This window comes from Pomacea canaliculata, linkage group LG5, assembly GCF_003073045.1.
Source record: "Pomacea canaliculata isolate SZHN2017 linkage group LG5, ASM307304v1, whole genome shotgun sequence".
In the NCBI taxonomy this organism is placed as follows: domain Eukaryota; kingdom Metazoa; phylum Mollusca; class Gastropoda; order Architaenioglossa; family Ampullariidae; genus Pomacea; species Pomacea canaliculata.
Genome location: NC_037594.1, coordinates 34310900 through 34328087, shown reverse-complemented (window position 1 = coordinate 34328087; position 17188 = coordinate 34310900). Strand labels below are relative to the sequence as shown.

Below are 17188 nucleotides of genomic sequence, written 5' to 3'. Positions count from 1 at the left end.
AATGGCTTCCTGCGGACATCGCAGGTTTATAACAGACATAACAGGCCATTATTGTCACTATTATACAGTGGACTTCTGTTCCAAACTCAGCAACAGGCTTGCAATGTTCTATCCTTTTCCGAGAGAGGACAGACCCAATCCATCTTATGTATAACAATTTTGGTTAACGACGTCCACACTTTGTTTATATTGAAAGGTCTGCACAAGGAATGGAATCAAATGATGAATCCAAATGAAGATTTACACCAACTACAACAACTATTACAATCAATGTGTTGTTCAAGTAGGCCTGGGAGCTTATTGAGTAGCTAAGTGTTTTTCTAGGTTGATGGCAGTCTGTGGAAGCCAAGGACCTAAGACACTGCCCACTGGCACGAAAGCATACTTTGTAGTCTTCAGGGTGATTCCAACAGTCCCTAGAGTATATCCTGCCGGTGTCACCTCACATATGTTTAGTTCAGATAACAAGCTCAGGCCAATTTTTCAATTGAAGTGTGTTATTGTGGGCAATTCTCTCTACAGGAAGTCTTCATTGTTATCGCCCCTTGTAAGTTCAGGGTGTGCGTGTGTTGCTCCATTCATCGAATGGCGAGGTTATATCACATCACAAAATATGTTTTGTCCTGTTCTGTTTTATTGTACTTTGTAGATATTTTTCTCCATTACTACATTCCTCAATGTTTCTCTTCCTTCAATTCTTTTTCTTCTTTCACTCACGACCAACTGTTGCTTCTCACACGCACTACATACATTTTAGAGCGCACACACACGTAACAATGCATCACGCATAAACAGGCGTCCTGACGGAAGGACAGATAGACAGAGAGATGAAGAGAGAGAGAGAGAGAGAGAGAGAGAGATAAACACATTTTAGAATTTCAATTGCTCTGGTGGATTTGAGTCAAATTGAATAGCAGTTTACTGGAGTAACACAAAAATTCAATTTACTGCACGGCCCTCAGACACTAAAAAAAGTGTCCTGCAGGCGGAGTTGCATATTCTTCCTTTTTTGTATGGTATTTCTGGAACTGAAATAATTTGGTTGCTATATTTCTTTGAAAAAAACCATTTTGTAAAAATTCACTGTTAGGCCGAAAAAATTATCAACTCTGTATGCACTCCCAAACAATAAAGTCTTTCCGACTGTCGAGGATTAGAATTATCTCACCTTTCACAACGAGCATTAACTACTGAGAACTACTGTCGTATTTAAAATGGATTAGCCACTACTTTTAATGATTCTGTCTTCTGTCTTTGTTAATGATCACGTGCCCAACACCATGCTACTCGCTGCTTTTTCCGCTTAAGTCAAAGCCGTTGGCAAAAATACTTTTTTAAAAAATCATTCAAATTAGCATATTTAATCGGTTAAGTATGGATTCGTTATGCATCTTGATCAAGGTTTTCAATGCCACACTGTGAGAAAAAAGACACTAGATTTTCATGGATAAAAACTGTATGAAATGAGCACAAGGTGTATGAAAAGCTACTATAGTAGCCCTAACTATCTTTAGAGAACGAGAGAACGAAAGGAAAATCCAAGAACTTCTGGTGAAGGAGGAAAAACTTTGGTGCTTGTGGGCAGGGAGGGTTTCACTTGTGCTGGTCACCTCTCTGAGCCACGATTTCAATCTAGGATCATTGAATACGCCTCGAACATTCGAGGAACCGACTTCTGTCAGCTACATCGACGACCCGTGAGTCGTGAGGAGAGTCAATTCCAGACTTTTCTGCGTCATCTCAGACGGTTCAACAGCAGGTCACACGGCTACATCAGCACATAGTCCAACAGCTTGGCCAACATGTAAGGCTTTGCAGAATAACCTCTCTTGTCCCTTGTTTGCTTGAGCCCCAGTCGATGGCTGTCTTAAGACTGATCCCTGCAAGGTTATGATGCCTCGTGGACTCAAGAAGTTTCTAGACGGCAAGGATTTTCTAGGAATGAATAATCCAAACTCTAGCTGCTAGTAGCTTCACGTACAAATACTAGGTAATAGGATAGCATGCTAGCGAACTAATATGGCCCATAGAGAAAACAAAGCAAAGCAAACAGGATCACAGCAAATAGCAAATACAAGGATCCAATGCACGAGAGAAGAAATTCTATCGTCAAAAGAAAGTAGAAAAACAATCGCGTTGAGCGAATGAATAAGAAGTTGATCAACTGCTCCCACTGCTAGAAATATAAAAGAATATTTAGCAGTAAAAGAAGCCCACAATGAAGATTACAGTGAGCAAGGCAGACTGATGGCGGCTGTTAAAAATGAAGGTCACGTGACTCATGAAGCTTCTCGTCATCGTGGCGCCATAATTTTAGCGATGCTGGCGCCATCTTCTGCGATAGTTTCGCGGGTTGGGCCCTCTTAAACAGTGCTTAAACAATGCGATGTCCTCAGATTCGCAGGAAAGCTGACCTCGGGGTCAGTCCTCTAGAGTCCGTTTATCACGTGACCCATCTCAGGTCGGATCTGCACATCTGGTGACAAGGTCGTCTGCGATTCTCCACCCACCGGAAGTCGCAGTGCAGACAGTAAAGAGGGCGTTGGGAGAAATAAAACTGTCATCATTTCCTTACTCTCGCTGTGGGACATTGTGTTGTAGTGGAGTTGATTGGCTTTGGCTTTGCTGTGCTTAGTGTCTTCGCTCGAACATCTGAAGTGCTCGGGATATGACACTGTATACTTATAAAATCCATTATACAGTATACACCTAACACAAAGCTACAATACTGCAATACACAGGAAGAAGCTTTTTTTTAAAAAAAATATGCCATTAAGAGTGTATATCCATGGACCGACAATATCCTCGAGAGTGGAAGTCACGTGGTGGATAACGAAGGCCACATTCGTCCGAGCTCTCAGGTGTGCACACTGCTCAGTGTAATATTTGAGCGGATCATCATGCTTTTTCTCAGTTATACCAGATGTTGAAAGATTACAGACCGTGAATAAGTTTGGAGAAGGAAATGAAAGAATCTACTCCCATAGAAAAATCTAGCCCTGAGAAAGTGAGATGTCTGACACTCAAATATTCAAAGAGTAGCAGGTTAGGCAACTACTCCTCTTTCTTTTGATATGTTAGGTGGAAATATTCGAATACATTTCATCTTACTAAAACATGGAAATGGGTGTTACTTTACTTAAAAATACAGAATAGGTTTATTACCACACCATATTTTAGGAAACAGTGAATTGCTAAAGTAAGTTGTAGAAAAGTTTGCATAACAGCAACCTTTGAAAAAAAGTTGAAATCCTCGATTCATAAGACAGCCAACTCTTACGATGTCAGAAGAAAGCAGATGTTTGATACATTAGCATCTCGCCAGCTCAGAGTAAGAAAAAGTCAGATACTTGGAAAAACTAGAATTCGTGTGTAAGCCGCAGCATGGCGATGTGCTTTTCATGGTTTATGTCGGAGCTACCTTCAGGGTTCGCCTAATTTTCCGAGATGAAAAATGTTCAAGAGAAGAGGCGAGTGCTGAGTGTGTTTAGACAGGAATACGAATGATGCTCGGGCAAGATAGCAGACTGGCTAAAAACTGTGCACCTGCTCTGTCATATTACCACATGCACATCTCGGCTTCGGAGGCTGTATAAGTGATAGCCGCTACTGATCCCCCTCCTTATCTTCCCCTGTGCCTCATCCCCTCCTTCCATCCGAAAAAAAAATTGTCTGCTTGTTTGTGTGTGAGTCCAGAGATTGTGGTTACTATCCAGGCAAAACGGCAGATAAAGAAATAGTTTTAACATAACCAGGTTGTACCACAGATAATCGAACGATCTATACATCCATCTTTTTTTATTCTTTCATTTCACACAATTTACTCTATCACTCTCGAAACAATTTTTTCGAATTTTTTTTAACGACGCTGATGTTCATCTGAAAATAGAGTCAAAAAGAAATAAACAGGTAAGAAATATCACTTCTTTCCATATTCAGTTACCTGCATTTGCAGCTGTTCCTTGCACTGATGGTGGATAACAAGTTTCTTTTAGTCCGACGAGCTTTGCCTCGTGTTGTATCTGGAACTGTCGGGAAGATTCATAATGCAAGATAACAAGATGTCTCCTAGTTGCTGATATGAACCCGCATTGGAAGCCTGGGTATAGGCGCCACCAGGGTCACATGACAGGGTAACGGGTACGGGAACTGTCGGGGAATTACTATCAAATTAGAATAAGAAATGGATATTTGGATGTGTTGGTTCGAGGGATTTATAAGGTTGTTAACACGGTTCAAGTCTGGATGCAAATTATGTGGATTCTGTCTGCTTAGTAACTTGGCAAGTCACGACCTATGGAGCAAAGGTTTCTGTATTTTACAAGAATGTTGACTAAAACTTCAGTATAAACTACATTATGAGGCTTTTACCAGACGAAATATTTGGGTCCAAGGTGCAAAACTCTTCCACAAGTCTAGGATGGAATCTGAGTTGATGCAAAAGATTTTTTGATAGAAGCATCAGAGTAGTTTTCACTCCACATCAATTTCTAAAACCTTGTAGTCTTTACACCAACTAAGCTCCAGTCCGGAGAAAAATCCTCTTAACCACCCGAGCATAAGATCAGCGGAGTTCAGCTTGATCTCCCTTCTGAGGATTTCCCTAGCAAGGTCCTGTCTTTCAAATGATACTTAAGATGAGTAGAATACTGATTAATATTAAAAGACACAGGCCATGGTTTCCAGAGTGGTACACATACTGAACAGACAGGATCACGTGTTACAAACAATGCGTGCAGTACTTGTGTGATATTTTTTTATGACAGCGTTTATCTCATCTTACTAAACATCAATTGAAAATGTCGCCTCAGAAAGTAAACAAACCTCTGACATTATGTATGAAACATATCATATGACAAAATAGCAGCAAACAAATTTGACTGCAAAACGAGTGTAAATCCGAGAATTGTCTTTGCCACCGCGATTATTTAGCTTTTGAAACACTTCATACCTTAAGTCCTCTGGATCCACTGATGTCTGATCCAGCAAGCTCCATGTGCATCTTAGCGGAAGTGACATCAGTTTCCGTTACCATCATGCATATCCTGCCAAAAGCCTACAGCCTTGGTAAACATGAGTTGAAGCTCAGAGAGCGATAAGCCTCCTGTTCTCCCTCCTGTCCTTGTGTATGGATGTTCTTTGGCTTTTCTGAATTTCAAATGCATCCTGAGTCTTGTTTGTCACAGTAGTTGTGCAAACCTTTGTCTTGTGGGAAGAAAAATTGCTGACAGGCCTTTGCACTAAATCCCTCTTTTTTTAAGTAATATCTTGAGATTGGGGCTATGGTTGTTTTTCCATTTTATTCCCGCTTTATTTGCTCTGTTTTTTTATTGTATGTTCTTCTGTGTATCCTGTGTATATCGTTTCCATGATCCTCTATATTTATAAAACATTTTGAACCACTCTACCCAAAAGGAACGAAAAAAGAGAGCTGGGGATGTATACATATATTTAGAAAGATAGACACTCTATACTTAGTATTTGATAACTTTACTATGTCATCAAAATTTGTCATTTCAACAATAGGCATGCAAACAAAAACTAAAGAAAGAAAGACAAATGATCGAAACGAAAGAAAATGCGTGAGAATCTACCATTTGAAGCCTCCAAGTATTCTTCGTCTTGTTTAAATATCATGATACCGACATTTCAAGACCTGGTCCTGCTCAGTTTTTATTCTAAATGATAAGATAAATCTTAGAGAATGATACTACCTCCAAAAATATTTATATTAAAGAAGTATTTCTTTACTTGGTTAGAAATCTGTTTTTTTTTTACAAGTACTAAGATGCTTGTCTTTTTAGTAGTTACCGCAGTTCACAAGATGGAGACATCTCAAGACATGAAGACACTCACCAGGGATGATAAGGGGCTGTAGTTCTTCCTTCTGTCCATCATTTCCCACACGATCCGACTTTTTATTCCATCTTTCTATAACTTCAGCAATATGTAACAAAAACAATCGACAAAGCAGGCACGCCGATGCAGCCTCTCGCTGGCTTGTTATTACTGTCGATCGAAAACCCGATCTCTAACACAGACAAAAATATACTCCATATTTTAGTGTTATGTTCCCAAGCCCAGCATGACTACTACAACTTTAACATGCTGCCTGTGATTGACTTCGATTTCTTTTCATAAAGGAGACACTTTATTGGCTAGGAGGTGTAAAAGGGAACTTTGAGGTTGATTCGTAATCGCTCCTTGGACTCATCGAAAGTTGACAGGGTGTCATTAAATTTTGTGGCTGATGTTGAACAGAATAGCCGTGGGTTATGTCAGAGGCATTGGTCGTGTAGTTGATTAAATATTTTTAGTGGTCAACTAATCTTGCTGTTTTGAGAATGTTTTTGACCACAGATTTATTTTACAGTGTTTTATCTAGATCAGTACTCCACAAATCTCTTTTGAAAGGTCAGTCAGTCTTCCCTTGACCGGTATCTGTCGTTGGGGGATCAAACGAATAGACGATGGATAGCTGACAGGTCCTCCACTCTTGTCTATTGTGGATGAGATAGTCAGGTCCTGTACAGGAGGCCAGTTAAGTCTTTGATGTTTGTAAGTCAGTCCTTTCTCTGACCACCGAGACATCAACTACCCTCTGAGATGCTTGAAGGAGAGGGTGTCGTGCCGGGTCACATGACCAAACAAAACCATCTTACGGCGCTTGACTGTTGAGTGTAGATGTTGTAGGTGAGTAGATGATGATCGATGGACGATATTGAGTAATGAACAGATCGTCTGGGTATTATACGCCCCCCCCCCCAAAGTCCCGGTCAGAAGGACATGATGTATCAGGGTGATATTCGTTTGTAGGTAGCTATTCCTCTCGACGGATACCAGTGTGTCCTGCGGCAACAGTGTAGTCGGGTGAGCAAGAAGCCGTCGAAGAAGTAACATAAGGTCTCTGTGAGGCACTGAGTGGGAGAACCATCAACATACCACGAATGCATCAGACCTGCTGCTCACCTCATCACAACCGTGCAACGGGAAGAGACAGACTGACGAAGAATTCGCAGTACAAGGGAGGCAGCACCAACTGCCAGAGATAAAGTTGTGCTTATGTAAGAGTTGATGGTGTCTATAACAGGAGATAAGAGCTCTGTAGCATTGGAAAAAAGGGTGAAACTGGGACACCCTTTATAAGAGCCAGATTTCGTATGTAGACATTTTGCATAACCTGAATGTATTTTTTGCTCTCCATGAAGTCTTCTGTTCAGAGGAAAGCAGCAATGGTGCTCGTCAGTCAGAAGAAAGAACATTCTGATCTGCAGTATTGTGTTAACATCAGAGCTGAGCCATAACTGTACCCCAACTACCCAGTTCCACTGAGCCAATGTCTCTCATTTACAGAAAAACCCGGAACATTGTAGATTCTAGGAAAAAGTTTAGAAAACTATGTTGCCAGGCGCATCTTTCGTTCATCCAAGAAAGCCCAGTCATACTCTACTTGCGAAGTTGCAATATCTTCCCATTCTCCAACAAATTTATTTTTACTGTCTTTTGTTTCCATGTAATCAATCAGTCCGCTTGTTTCTATGTCAAAAATTGTCTATGTTGCTTTCAACTTTCTACTGTTTTATCTGATTCTCGATTTACGGTATTTGTGTTTGTGTTGAGATGTTTGAATGTGTAGATGTGTGTTATATATATGAAACATTTGAACATATATACACCTACCTTATACGTAGTACACTCAGACATGTACATGTATTGGAAAGGATGAAAGTCAATTTAGAGAACTATTTCCACACCAGCGGCATTTACCATCTGTCTTCCTAACTTTATAAAAGTCTTTACCACTTTCATTTGTTTTACTGGTGCCGTGGTGAAAATAGTCTACAACTAAGGGTAACTAAGACCAAGAAGATGGTGGATAAATTTCACGGAGAAAAAGGCTTTGTGGAGGTTTTTAGTATCAACGGTGAGACCATAAAGCAGGGTGATCATTTCAGTTTCCTGAAGGCCCCATCGGGAATGACCTCAGGGGGACAACAATAGGATGTCATCATCGAGAAGGCTCAGAAACGAGTTTATTTTCTGCGCCAGTTAAATGAAGTTTTTGTTTTTCATACAAGGGATGTACTTGTCCAGTTTTACCGGGAGGTGATTGAGAGTAGTGTGCAACTCCACACGGAAACAGAAAGTCCTACTCGGCCAGTCATACGTGTAACCACCAGAACTACTGGCTGTGACCTGGCACTGGCCAGTCTGGGACCTAGCTTGGACCTGGCTGTGATCTGGCTGGGACCTGGCAGTGTCCTGGCAGTGTCCTGGCTGTGATCTGACTGGGACCTAGCTGGGACCTGGCTGTGATTTGGCAGTGGCCTGGCTGTGATCTGACTGGGACGACTTACTCTTGCTTCATAACTACAGCCACAGACCAGAAATAGTTTTATGATACAGCTGTCACCCCTTACCGTTTTCTTTTCCCTTCATTTCTCCACATCAACGACAAATAGAAGCCCAAGTGCCTGTTACACACATTAACACAAAAAAAACCAGTGTGAGACAAATTATTTATTATCAATAAGTCTTCATTAAAAAAGTGAGACAAATCACATCCGAGCATATTGCACGTTCTGCCCACATTATTTTATTTTACACCGGTACAGAGGCTCCTGATCATCGGACACTTCACGTTTTCAAACTCGACAGAACAAAAGGTCGGCACGTATAATCGTATAATCTGCTCAACCTAAACTGTAAGTAATTATCATAAAACTGTATACAATTTAATTTAAAGATGCAATTCTATGACTCCGTTGAACTGTGAAAATTGTAATCCTGTAAGTTCATTCAATTCTGACCATCAGGTATAATCCTATCATGACAAGTTCCGCAGCAACGTCCATTAGCAGATAGTCGCAGCTTTTGTAAGTGGTGGAGGTCTCCTAGGAGCCCACGTGACAATCTGCACTTATCATAACACAGCACTTATTCCATATCAGCATTAATATTGCTGCTATTACCACAATTTCCGGCAAACATTTGCGAAGAAAGAGGACCTGAATTGTGATGTCCTCTTAGGTTCCTCGCGTTTCCAACAGCAACAATGGACAATAAAAATGACAGAAGTGCAATCATTGATAAGAATGTTTCTCTGTGGAGGTCAAGTGATCTGTTTTCCCGGGACAGCATTGTGCCACTCCCTGCCACCATCCGGTCCATCCTCTCACCTCTTCCTCAATCTCGAGGTCAGATGAAGTTCCTGGACATGAGTCTTCACGGTAGGAACATGCGAATGGAAGGAGATAAAAGAGTTGTACTTGTTGACATAAACGATAATGCGAGACCAGCGATGACAGACACGATGAGATTGTTACCGAAATCTTTGCAATCTGTTACATGCATCCAAGAGCTTCGTCAAGGGGAGGTTAGTCATGAAAACAGAAAGGGATAATTTCTGCGTTTTCAAAAATGAGACTGGAAAAGAAAAGTACAGCAAGCAATGTTTACATACGACAATTGTAGACAATGCAGTTCAAATAGACAGAGGAACAAAAATAGACGGACAAATATATGTATCTAAACTGACAAACATACTGAGAGATTGAATGCTAGCCTCATGAATAAAGCTATAAAGAAAGGTAGAAGCTGATTAAACACACAGAAAGAGTAAGAGGCACTAGATAAAAATGAGTGAATAAAAATTCGAAGTAAAAATATAAAATAAGGAACGAGAGAAGAGAGAATGAGAAAAATAATGAACAATTATCATTTGATCAGTTTTATCTTACTATATGAGCACTGAAACTGTCATCACAAAGACAAAGCATATACATCGTCCACAACTGAGATCAGCTAACAAATAAAACTAAAAAAATCGAGAGGGGCTTTCACCCTCTTTCGTCTAAATTTTGATCGTTTGTCAAGTTCGTATTTATATATCAGACTATTGTTGGGTGTGGGAGTTCATTTACCATCAGCATCCAAAGCCGAGATTTGGCTACACGGGCAGCTAGACTAAAAATATTCAGCAGAAATATGTTCTGCTATCGTAAATCCTCTTAAAATATTTTTTTCTTTCCAGTTCACAAAAGCTCCAAGTCGCTCACCAGATGATGCAGATGATAATAATAATAATAATAATAATAATAATAATAATAATAAATAATAATAATAATAATAATAATAATAATAATAATAATAATAATAATAATAATAATAATAATAATAATAATAATAATAATAATAATAATAATAAATAATAATAATAATAATAATAATAAAATAATACAAAAACAACAGCGAGTCTTCAAATACATGGATATGATAAGTGACAGCGAATTTTCTTGTTACTTGTTTTGCAGACCACTAGTTATCGTCTGCTAACAGTACCCGAGGTAGCGTTACACTGAAGAACATCAACTCCAATCATGGATGCTACAATGCCGGTAACTCACGAGGTCACTCACATATTTTTTACCCCAGTTTGAACATTCACATAATGTGAGCATGGTCGAGACAATAGCATCAGCGAGCCAGCGCTTTAATGTAGCCATCAGTCAGCCCTCGGCAACTTAACTGATCCCATTGCAAACAAACACAAAGTTGTCAGTCCTCGACTACTTAACTGATCCCATTGTAAACAAACACAAAGGCGGCAGCCCTCGCCAAGACCCAGTTGACGGTCGACACAATCCAGTAACAAACTTCTGTTTTCGAGACTGGCTTGGCGGTCAACTTAATCAGCTCTGTAGGCGTGTTTTTGCTCTCCCCCCAGCCCTCATTCCCCCTTCCTTGCTGTCTGGTTCACGTCCCGCAGGATTTCAAACAGTTTAAGTCTCACAAACACGTAGAACTGCTGCTGTTTCGATTCCTGTCAAAAACAAACTTTGTCTCGCACTCGGTGGGTGAGGTGGAGATAGTCAAGGGCGAGTTCTCGCCGCTGGAGGTCGACTCGGCCGTGCTTTGTTTCCTCAAAGCTGCTTTCTGTGCGGCGTTGGTCTTGATGGCCTGGCGCAGCAGCTGACCTCCATGGTGCGCTTCCGGTACCGGCTTCAGCGGGTGTTGCTCGAGGTCGAAGGACTGCGAACGCTTGCCGCGAGCGCCCCGCTTGTCGCTGGCGGAGAAGAGATGCTCGGAGAGCTTCTCGGAGCTTTGCGAGGACAGGGAGCCGGTTCGGATGCGGGTTTGTGAGGCAAAGGGAGGCGACTGAGAACGGATGGACGCCGAGGCTGTCTTGCGGCAAGAGGACGCCCCGTAGGAGCGAAAGAAAGCCGTCGGGTCACCTTTCCTGTAGCGGTGTCGGTACCACAAACGCTTCAGCTCGCCGTGTACCTGCAACATCATCATCATCATCATCATCATCATCATCATCATCATCAATCAATCATCAATCCTCCTCCTCCTCCTCATCATCATCCTCCTCCTCCTCCTCATCATCATCATCATCATCATCATCATCATCATCATCATCATCATCATCATCATCATCAGATGAAGGCATGAATAAAAAGACATGAATGACTGAACAAAAAAAAATAGTGGCAAGAAAAAGAAAGACTACACGAATAGAGAAAGAAAGAAGCTCATGTATTTGGGGATAATGACGGAGCAATGTGGGTTTCTTGAACTGCAAGGCTCGGCACTTTGACATGAAAATGTCTCTACGACGATGCTCTTATTAATTAAGAATGGCAAAGGTAGCTTGAAGTGTGATAAAGCAAACCGCGAAGGCGCTCACATTTGCAACATCTGCATCAATACTTGTAAAAAAAAGAAGCAGATAAGGACATTGCTTTGAAGCTTACAGCTTACCTCTTCGTTCAAGAAGCAGAATAGCAGTGCAAGCAGAAATCCCTGAAGAAACAGACAAAAACACGCAAATGTTTACAAATTCAATCGTTTGCATAACATATATAACATTATTTAATGCCTATAATAACCAATCATATTTACTCATAAGGGAAAGAGATTCTGGACATCTACATACTTGGACTTCTTGGACTACTCACCTGGAAGGAGTTGTAGGTCATCTCGAGGTACAGGTAAGCGATGTTATGCGAGTTGTTTTCGTTCTCAAAACTCGATGGCACCACGACATAGAAGACCAAGTACATGATGCCGAAGAGGGGAATCAACACCAAAATAAATTTTCCCAACTTTCTGTAAACGTAACGCAAAAGACCAGGTAAGCAATTAGGTCCAAACTTTTTGACAGTTTTTGTTATGCACTCTAGTTCCCTATCATTATTTTATTTGTATGTCACCTGCTGAAAAATTGGGAGTACCCAGCATGGTGGATGAGGATGTATGATCATTGTAAGAAAAAGAATATCTCACCTGTACTTTGCACGACCGCTGGCGCCCAGCTCAGAACTTTGTCGGATTTTCATAAACAATTTCCGAAAAATGTTGATAAAAAGAGAAAGATTGATCTGAAATTTAAAAAATACATATCACAATTTAAAAAAAGAAAAATCTGAATATTTTTAAAACGTATTGCTTTCTTTCTTTCTTTCTTTCTTTCTTTCGTTGTGTACACATGGAGAGTATCATTTGTGATGTCACTCTGCGGTTCACTTACCACGATGACTGCCACTCCCGGACCTCGATGAATCCAGTAGTAACCGGAGTTATGCTGAAAATTCCAGCAGCTGAAAACAGACTGTTCTTCATTGTGAAATGGGATGAAAAGTAGAAACGGAGAAATATCTTCTAATTCATTCACATTTACATAAGAAAGAAAGAAAGAAAGAAAGAAAGAAAGAGAGAAAGAAAGAAAGGTATAAAAGGACAGACGGAAGAGATAAACGAACATTGGAGGAAGCAAGGGCCCATAGGAAGGCAACGTACTGTTCAAAATCATTTATTTGACATAAATAAATAAATATAATGAAACTTGAGACAAAATAATTCAGGAGGTAAAGTTGAATTTTTTTCCTCTGTCAATTCCATCCCTACATGTAATAACCTACTTGTTCATCATACCTTAACTCCTACGGATTAGTCACTTACTTCCCCCTTGGTGGTGTACATTCGAGTGTAAGCGGAAGATTAATATTTGCACAAATTTTGGAAAACAGCTACGGAGCGTTACCCAGCCAGTCAATATAAAAACAACAACAACACTCGTTAAAGACGGTGTAACCCTCGCCATCAACAGTTGCGCTCATCACCACGACTACGGCAGCAAGGGAGGTAACGCTGACGGCTCTCGTCCTTTCCTGATAGCATCCCTCCAAGAAACACAAATTCGTTTGGTGAAGAAAGCTATAACTATATTCATTTTATTTTTATCTCTATTTTAGGTTGGCATTGCTCCAAAGACTGACCCTAGGTCACCAAAGCTTTGAAACATTTCAGTGATTACATTGTCCGACTGACATATGAAGTAAGGACTGAGCATCACTTGTTCTCTCACTGTTGTTCGAATTCCATCAGAAACATCAAACAAACTTTTTTGTAGTTGCACTTGCTCTCCTGTGGTCAAGACGTTCTTCTGCTGTTTTCTTTCTTCCATATCTCTTTTTTTTTTTCCTATTTCCGATGTTTGTATTGTTGACGAGTCTGCTGGCTTTCGTGGGATGGACTTTTGAGTGCAATCTCGAACTAATTATTTTCATCAAAGGCTGTTTTATATTTTTAAGGTTTTTTTTCTGTTGTGCCTATTAAAGAAGACATTTCCTTCGTAACTTTTCTTTAATAACGACCTTTGTTTTCATTTATTACTTCTTCTCTTTGTTGTTTACACTTCTCATCGTGGTCCTTCTGTCACTATCTTGACGCTGCTTAATACTGAAGATAAAATAAACTGTTTTCTTACTTCCAGTCTCACTGAATATCATTCTCCTGTTTTCAAAATTAATTTGCAATTCAAAGCCACATCTTTAGGATACACTACACGTGTCTATGATACTGTCCATGCAAGGCAAGACTGTGAGAGCTCCCGTCGTTTTAGCCAGCCAGAATTTTATCGAAGTTGTCCTCTACGATAGTTTTTGTTTGTTAGCTTGCGTGCAACCACCCGTGTACATTTGAATCAGTACACAGGGCAGCACATCAGCTGAAACTGTGCTGGAATTTTATATGAACTGTGAACTTTGGTACTCGAAGACAAAAATGTATACGTGATACCTCGGAGGATACAGCCCTACGGCTGCGATATACAGAGAAGCTCAAAAGATAAGTTGTGGCTAGTTTCTTAATGAGAGATTTTTGCTGGCTACCAGCTTCCATGAATACCATTGATAAATTAGTTGACTATTGCCTAACACGTCTCATTACATCTACTAAAGATAAAGCAACTTTACCCATGGATATATTACACCTGTCTATGATACTAACCCTGACAAAATAATAAAATAACTTGTCAGTGCTAACAACCAAGCTAATGTGTAAAAGCTGTGTTCGTGTTCATGATACCAGCAGGACTTAGTGTACGAGTATAATCAAAGATAAATGAACATATCACCATCATGCATCATGTAAATGTAACACTAAGAGAAGACAACTCAAGCAGGCCATCAATACTTACTATCTATTTTCGAGTACGGCTTTGACGACAACCCATGGATCATACAAATAAAGGGCAACACTGCAACAGAAATGATACACAGAAATTCTAACAAGATAATTTCAGAGGGAAACAAAATTTAAAAAATATTGATATCATTATTACTAATCTGTTCATTCATTATTCTAGGATTGGAATAATAAATCAGCCTGTATCACCAGATCCATCTTTATCCTGTCTTTTTTTTTACAGAATATAAGAAAATAGCAGTTAAAGAAATGAATCTAGTAGGCATGAGGTGGAAAGCTACAGATAAGAACACTAACAAGGATGAGAAATATTTTATTACTAGAAAACCCAAACAAGACAGCAGTAGAATGAGAAAAACTTCTTAGTCTCATTAATTTCGTGCTTTTTATCAGTTGGTAAACATACATAAATACATCATGTCAAATATTCTGGGGAATATATAAAAGAACCATGCCACAAAACCTGACATACATTCAGACATTATACCACAGACTCCTAAAGACTTGCTGCACGCTAGTTGTAACAGACAACCATCATTCGCCGAAACAAAACTATTCAAACTATTCGTACTTTTGGCCGACAACAACAGCTTCCTCCACAGGGACCAAGCACGAAATACAACCAGCGAAATCTGAATCCAATCCACATTTCAATCCAAATGCCACTCTCATATTCGGTCCTTGGCAGACCTACGGGATCTCCTTTCAGAGGAGAGGTCAGATGTCTTCGCCACCAAAGAAGGGTGAAGCAGTGCACTCCTGTAAATTATATCAGGACCCTCCCACAAAACCTCAGGACTGGAAGACTCCTTTCTCAACTTTGCCTCTCGGCCTGAACGCATGTGTGCACTTGATGGCCGCCTGCTTCACAGAAACAATATATATTCCACCCGAGATTCCAGACACCATTTCCTCCTTTCAGCCCCGGGAGGGTTCTTCAAAAGACAGACATAATCAGTCTTAATCAGGACAAATAGGACTCGAGTCGCACTCTTTGGCGCTGTCTCGTGCGCATGCGCTATTTCTGCTTCTCAAAGCTACATTTGCCGGGCGGTGGGTCTCCACCAGCCTCCGATCTTGTCACGAAGATGAAAGGAAAGGGCTTTGGGGCTGAACTGCCATCACACGCGCAAAGAAAATTGTCAACTCTGAGGAACAGACAGCCATCTATAGTTTTCTTTTCTTGGATGGTTGGTGGAGGTGCTTATACAAAATTCGGACTCATCACGCAGTGTAGTAGGAGAGGGATGAGGATACAGGATCATGTAGCCGACATTTCTTGTTCAGCTACAATACTTGTGGATAGCTCACACTCACTCCAACTCACATCATCAGCAATGTCTAACCTTGTTTTTTCATAAACACAAAGCTCAAATCACTTTCCCTTCTACAAACAGACGACAATGGCAAGTTGTCTACCTGACGGTTGGCGGGTTTGAGGAGTGTATTTGATTGGTTTGTTCAAACCTGACTTACCCCACCCCATCACCACGTACACTCGCACGCCCTTGCGCTCCGTCACCAGGGGGCTCTGCACCAGCATCGTCAGGTACAGGCCTCGGCCAGGATCCACATGTTGCAGGCGCTCACCGTGTACATGAACACCGTGAACAGCAACTTACACTCCCAGTGCTGCAACAACGATAAACAAGTCACTTGGACACTGGAGAAACATCAACAACTACTGTTAGGGTTAGTTGTTGTCATTAACATCTCATTAGATAACTTAATTATGTTTTAAAAAGAAGACTTTGCAAGCATGTTAAAAAACAATAAACAGGAAATTCTGTATTTAGTTTGCACATACTGAACCGTCTGAAATGAATCGGACAAGTCCATCAGCGTCCACCACAACGTCCTTCTTGAAGCCGACGTTTCCAACGAACAGCAGGTCCTTGAGGAAGGAGACAAAGGCCCGCATGATGAAGGCCAAGAAGAGGTTAATGTGCAGTGTGTTGCTTTTACAATGTAGTCTCCTGCAAGACATTAGCTCGGAGTCAAAAATTGTCATTTTTTAGTTATAAATCAATGTCGTTGGACTAGCTCTCTGTCCATTGATGAAAAAGACTTAGACACCATCTGACAAATGTCTTCAGCTCTATAAAAATGTTACATTTGTTTGTCAGATGAAAATAAATCAATTGTCTTGTGTCCAGGTAATGTTGCAGACATTTTCTCCATGTGTGTTTAATAATAAATACATTATTGCTATAAGGTTGTATGGCGATAAAGGATTATTTTGCTTTCAACAAAGCTGTAGATATAAAGACAAATGACTGGAGCTTGAAAGAGAAATAAAATGAAATCTTTGTCGACACTAATGCAACTAGAACTTTATTGCATACCGACAACACAGCATGATGATAATGGCGATGAGCAGGGTCCCCATTGAGATGCTGTAGCCCACTGTATACAACAACCTCAGACGATCGCCGAGTGCCTGAAAATGTGAAGACAGAAATTGATTTGGGTGGGACTCAAAGAATTCCTATTCTTTCTTCTTCCTTTTTTGCAAGTCTATTAGGCGCCTGCCATTTGTCAGCTTCTCCTTCCTTGTTTTATTGAGCAAATGAAAAATGGCGAATCTTTTGTAAGCAATTTCCAGGTTTTGTTGTAGTCGCATTTTCTCTGGTGCTAAGCCAGTCTTCAAGACCAGTTCACTGGAAACATTGAATAATTGTTTAGAAAAGAGAAAATG

The 17188-nt window shown here is 40.4% G+C and overlaps 1 protein-coding gene across 1 annotated transcript; it reads right to left on the bottom strand.

Annotated features, from left to right (window-relative positions):
- Positions 1-10256: 10256 nt before the first annotated feature.
- Positions 10257-16039, bottom strand: LOC112565063 (parathyroid hormone 2 receptor-like). Its single transcript, XM_025240310.1, has 7 exons — positions 15967-16039; positions 14483-14542; positions 12533-12602; positions 12289-12383; positions 11961-12111; positions 11764-11805; positions 10257-11283 (listed from the first exon to the last, which is right to left on the bottom strand). The coding sequence occupies exons 4-7, from the start codon at positions 12339-12341 to the stop codon at positions 10789-10791; spliced, it is 741 nt and encodes a 246-aa protein (XP_025096095.1). The 5' UTR covers positions 12342-12383; positions 12533-12602; positions 14483-14542; positions 15967-16039; the 3' UTR covers positions 10257-10788.
- Positions 16040-17188: the final 1149 nt, after the last annotated feature.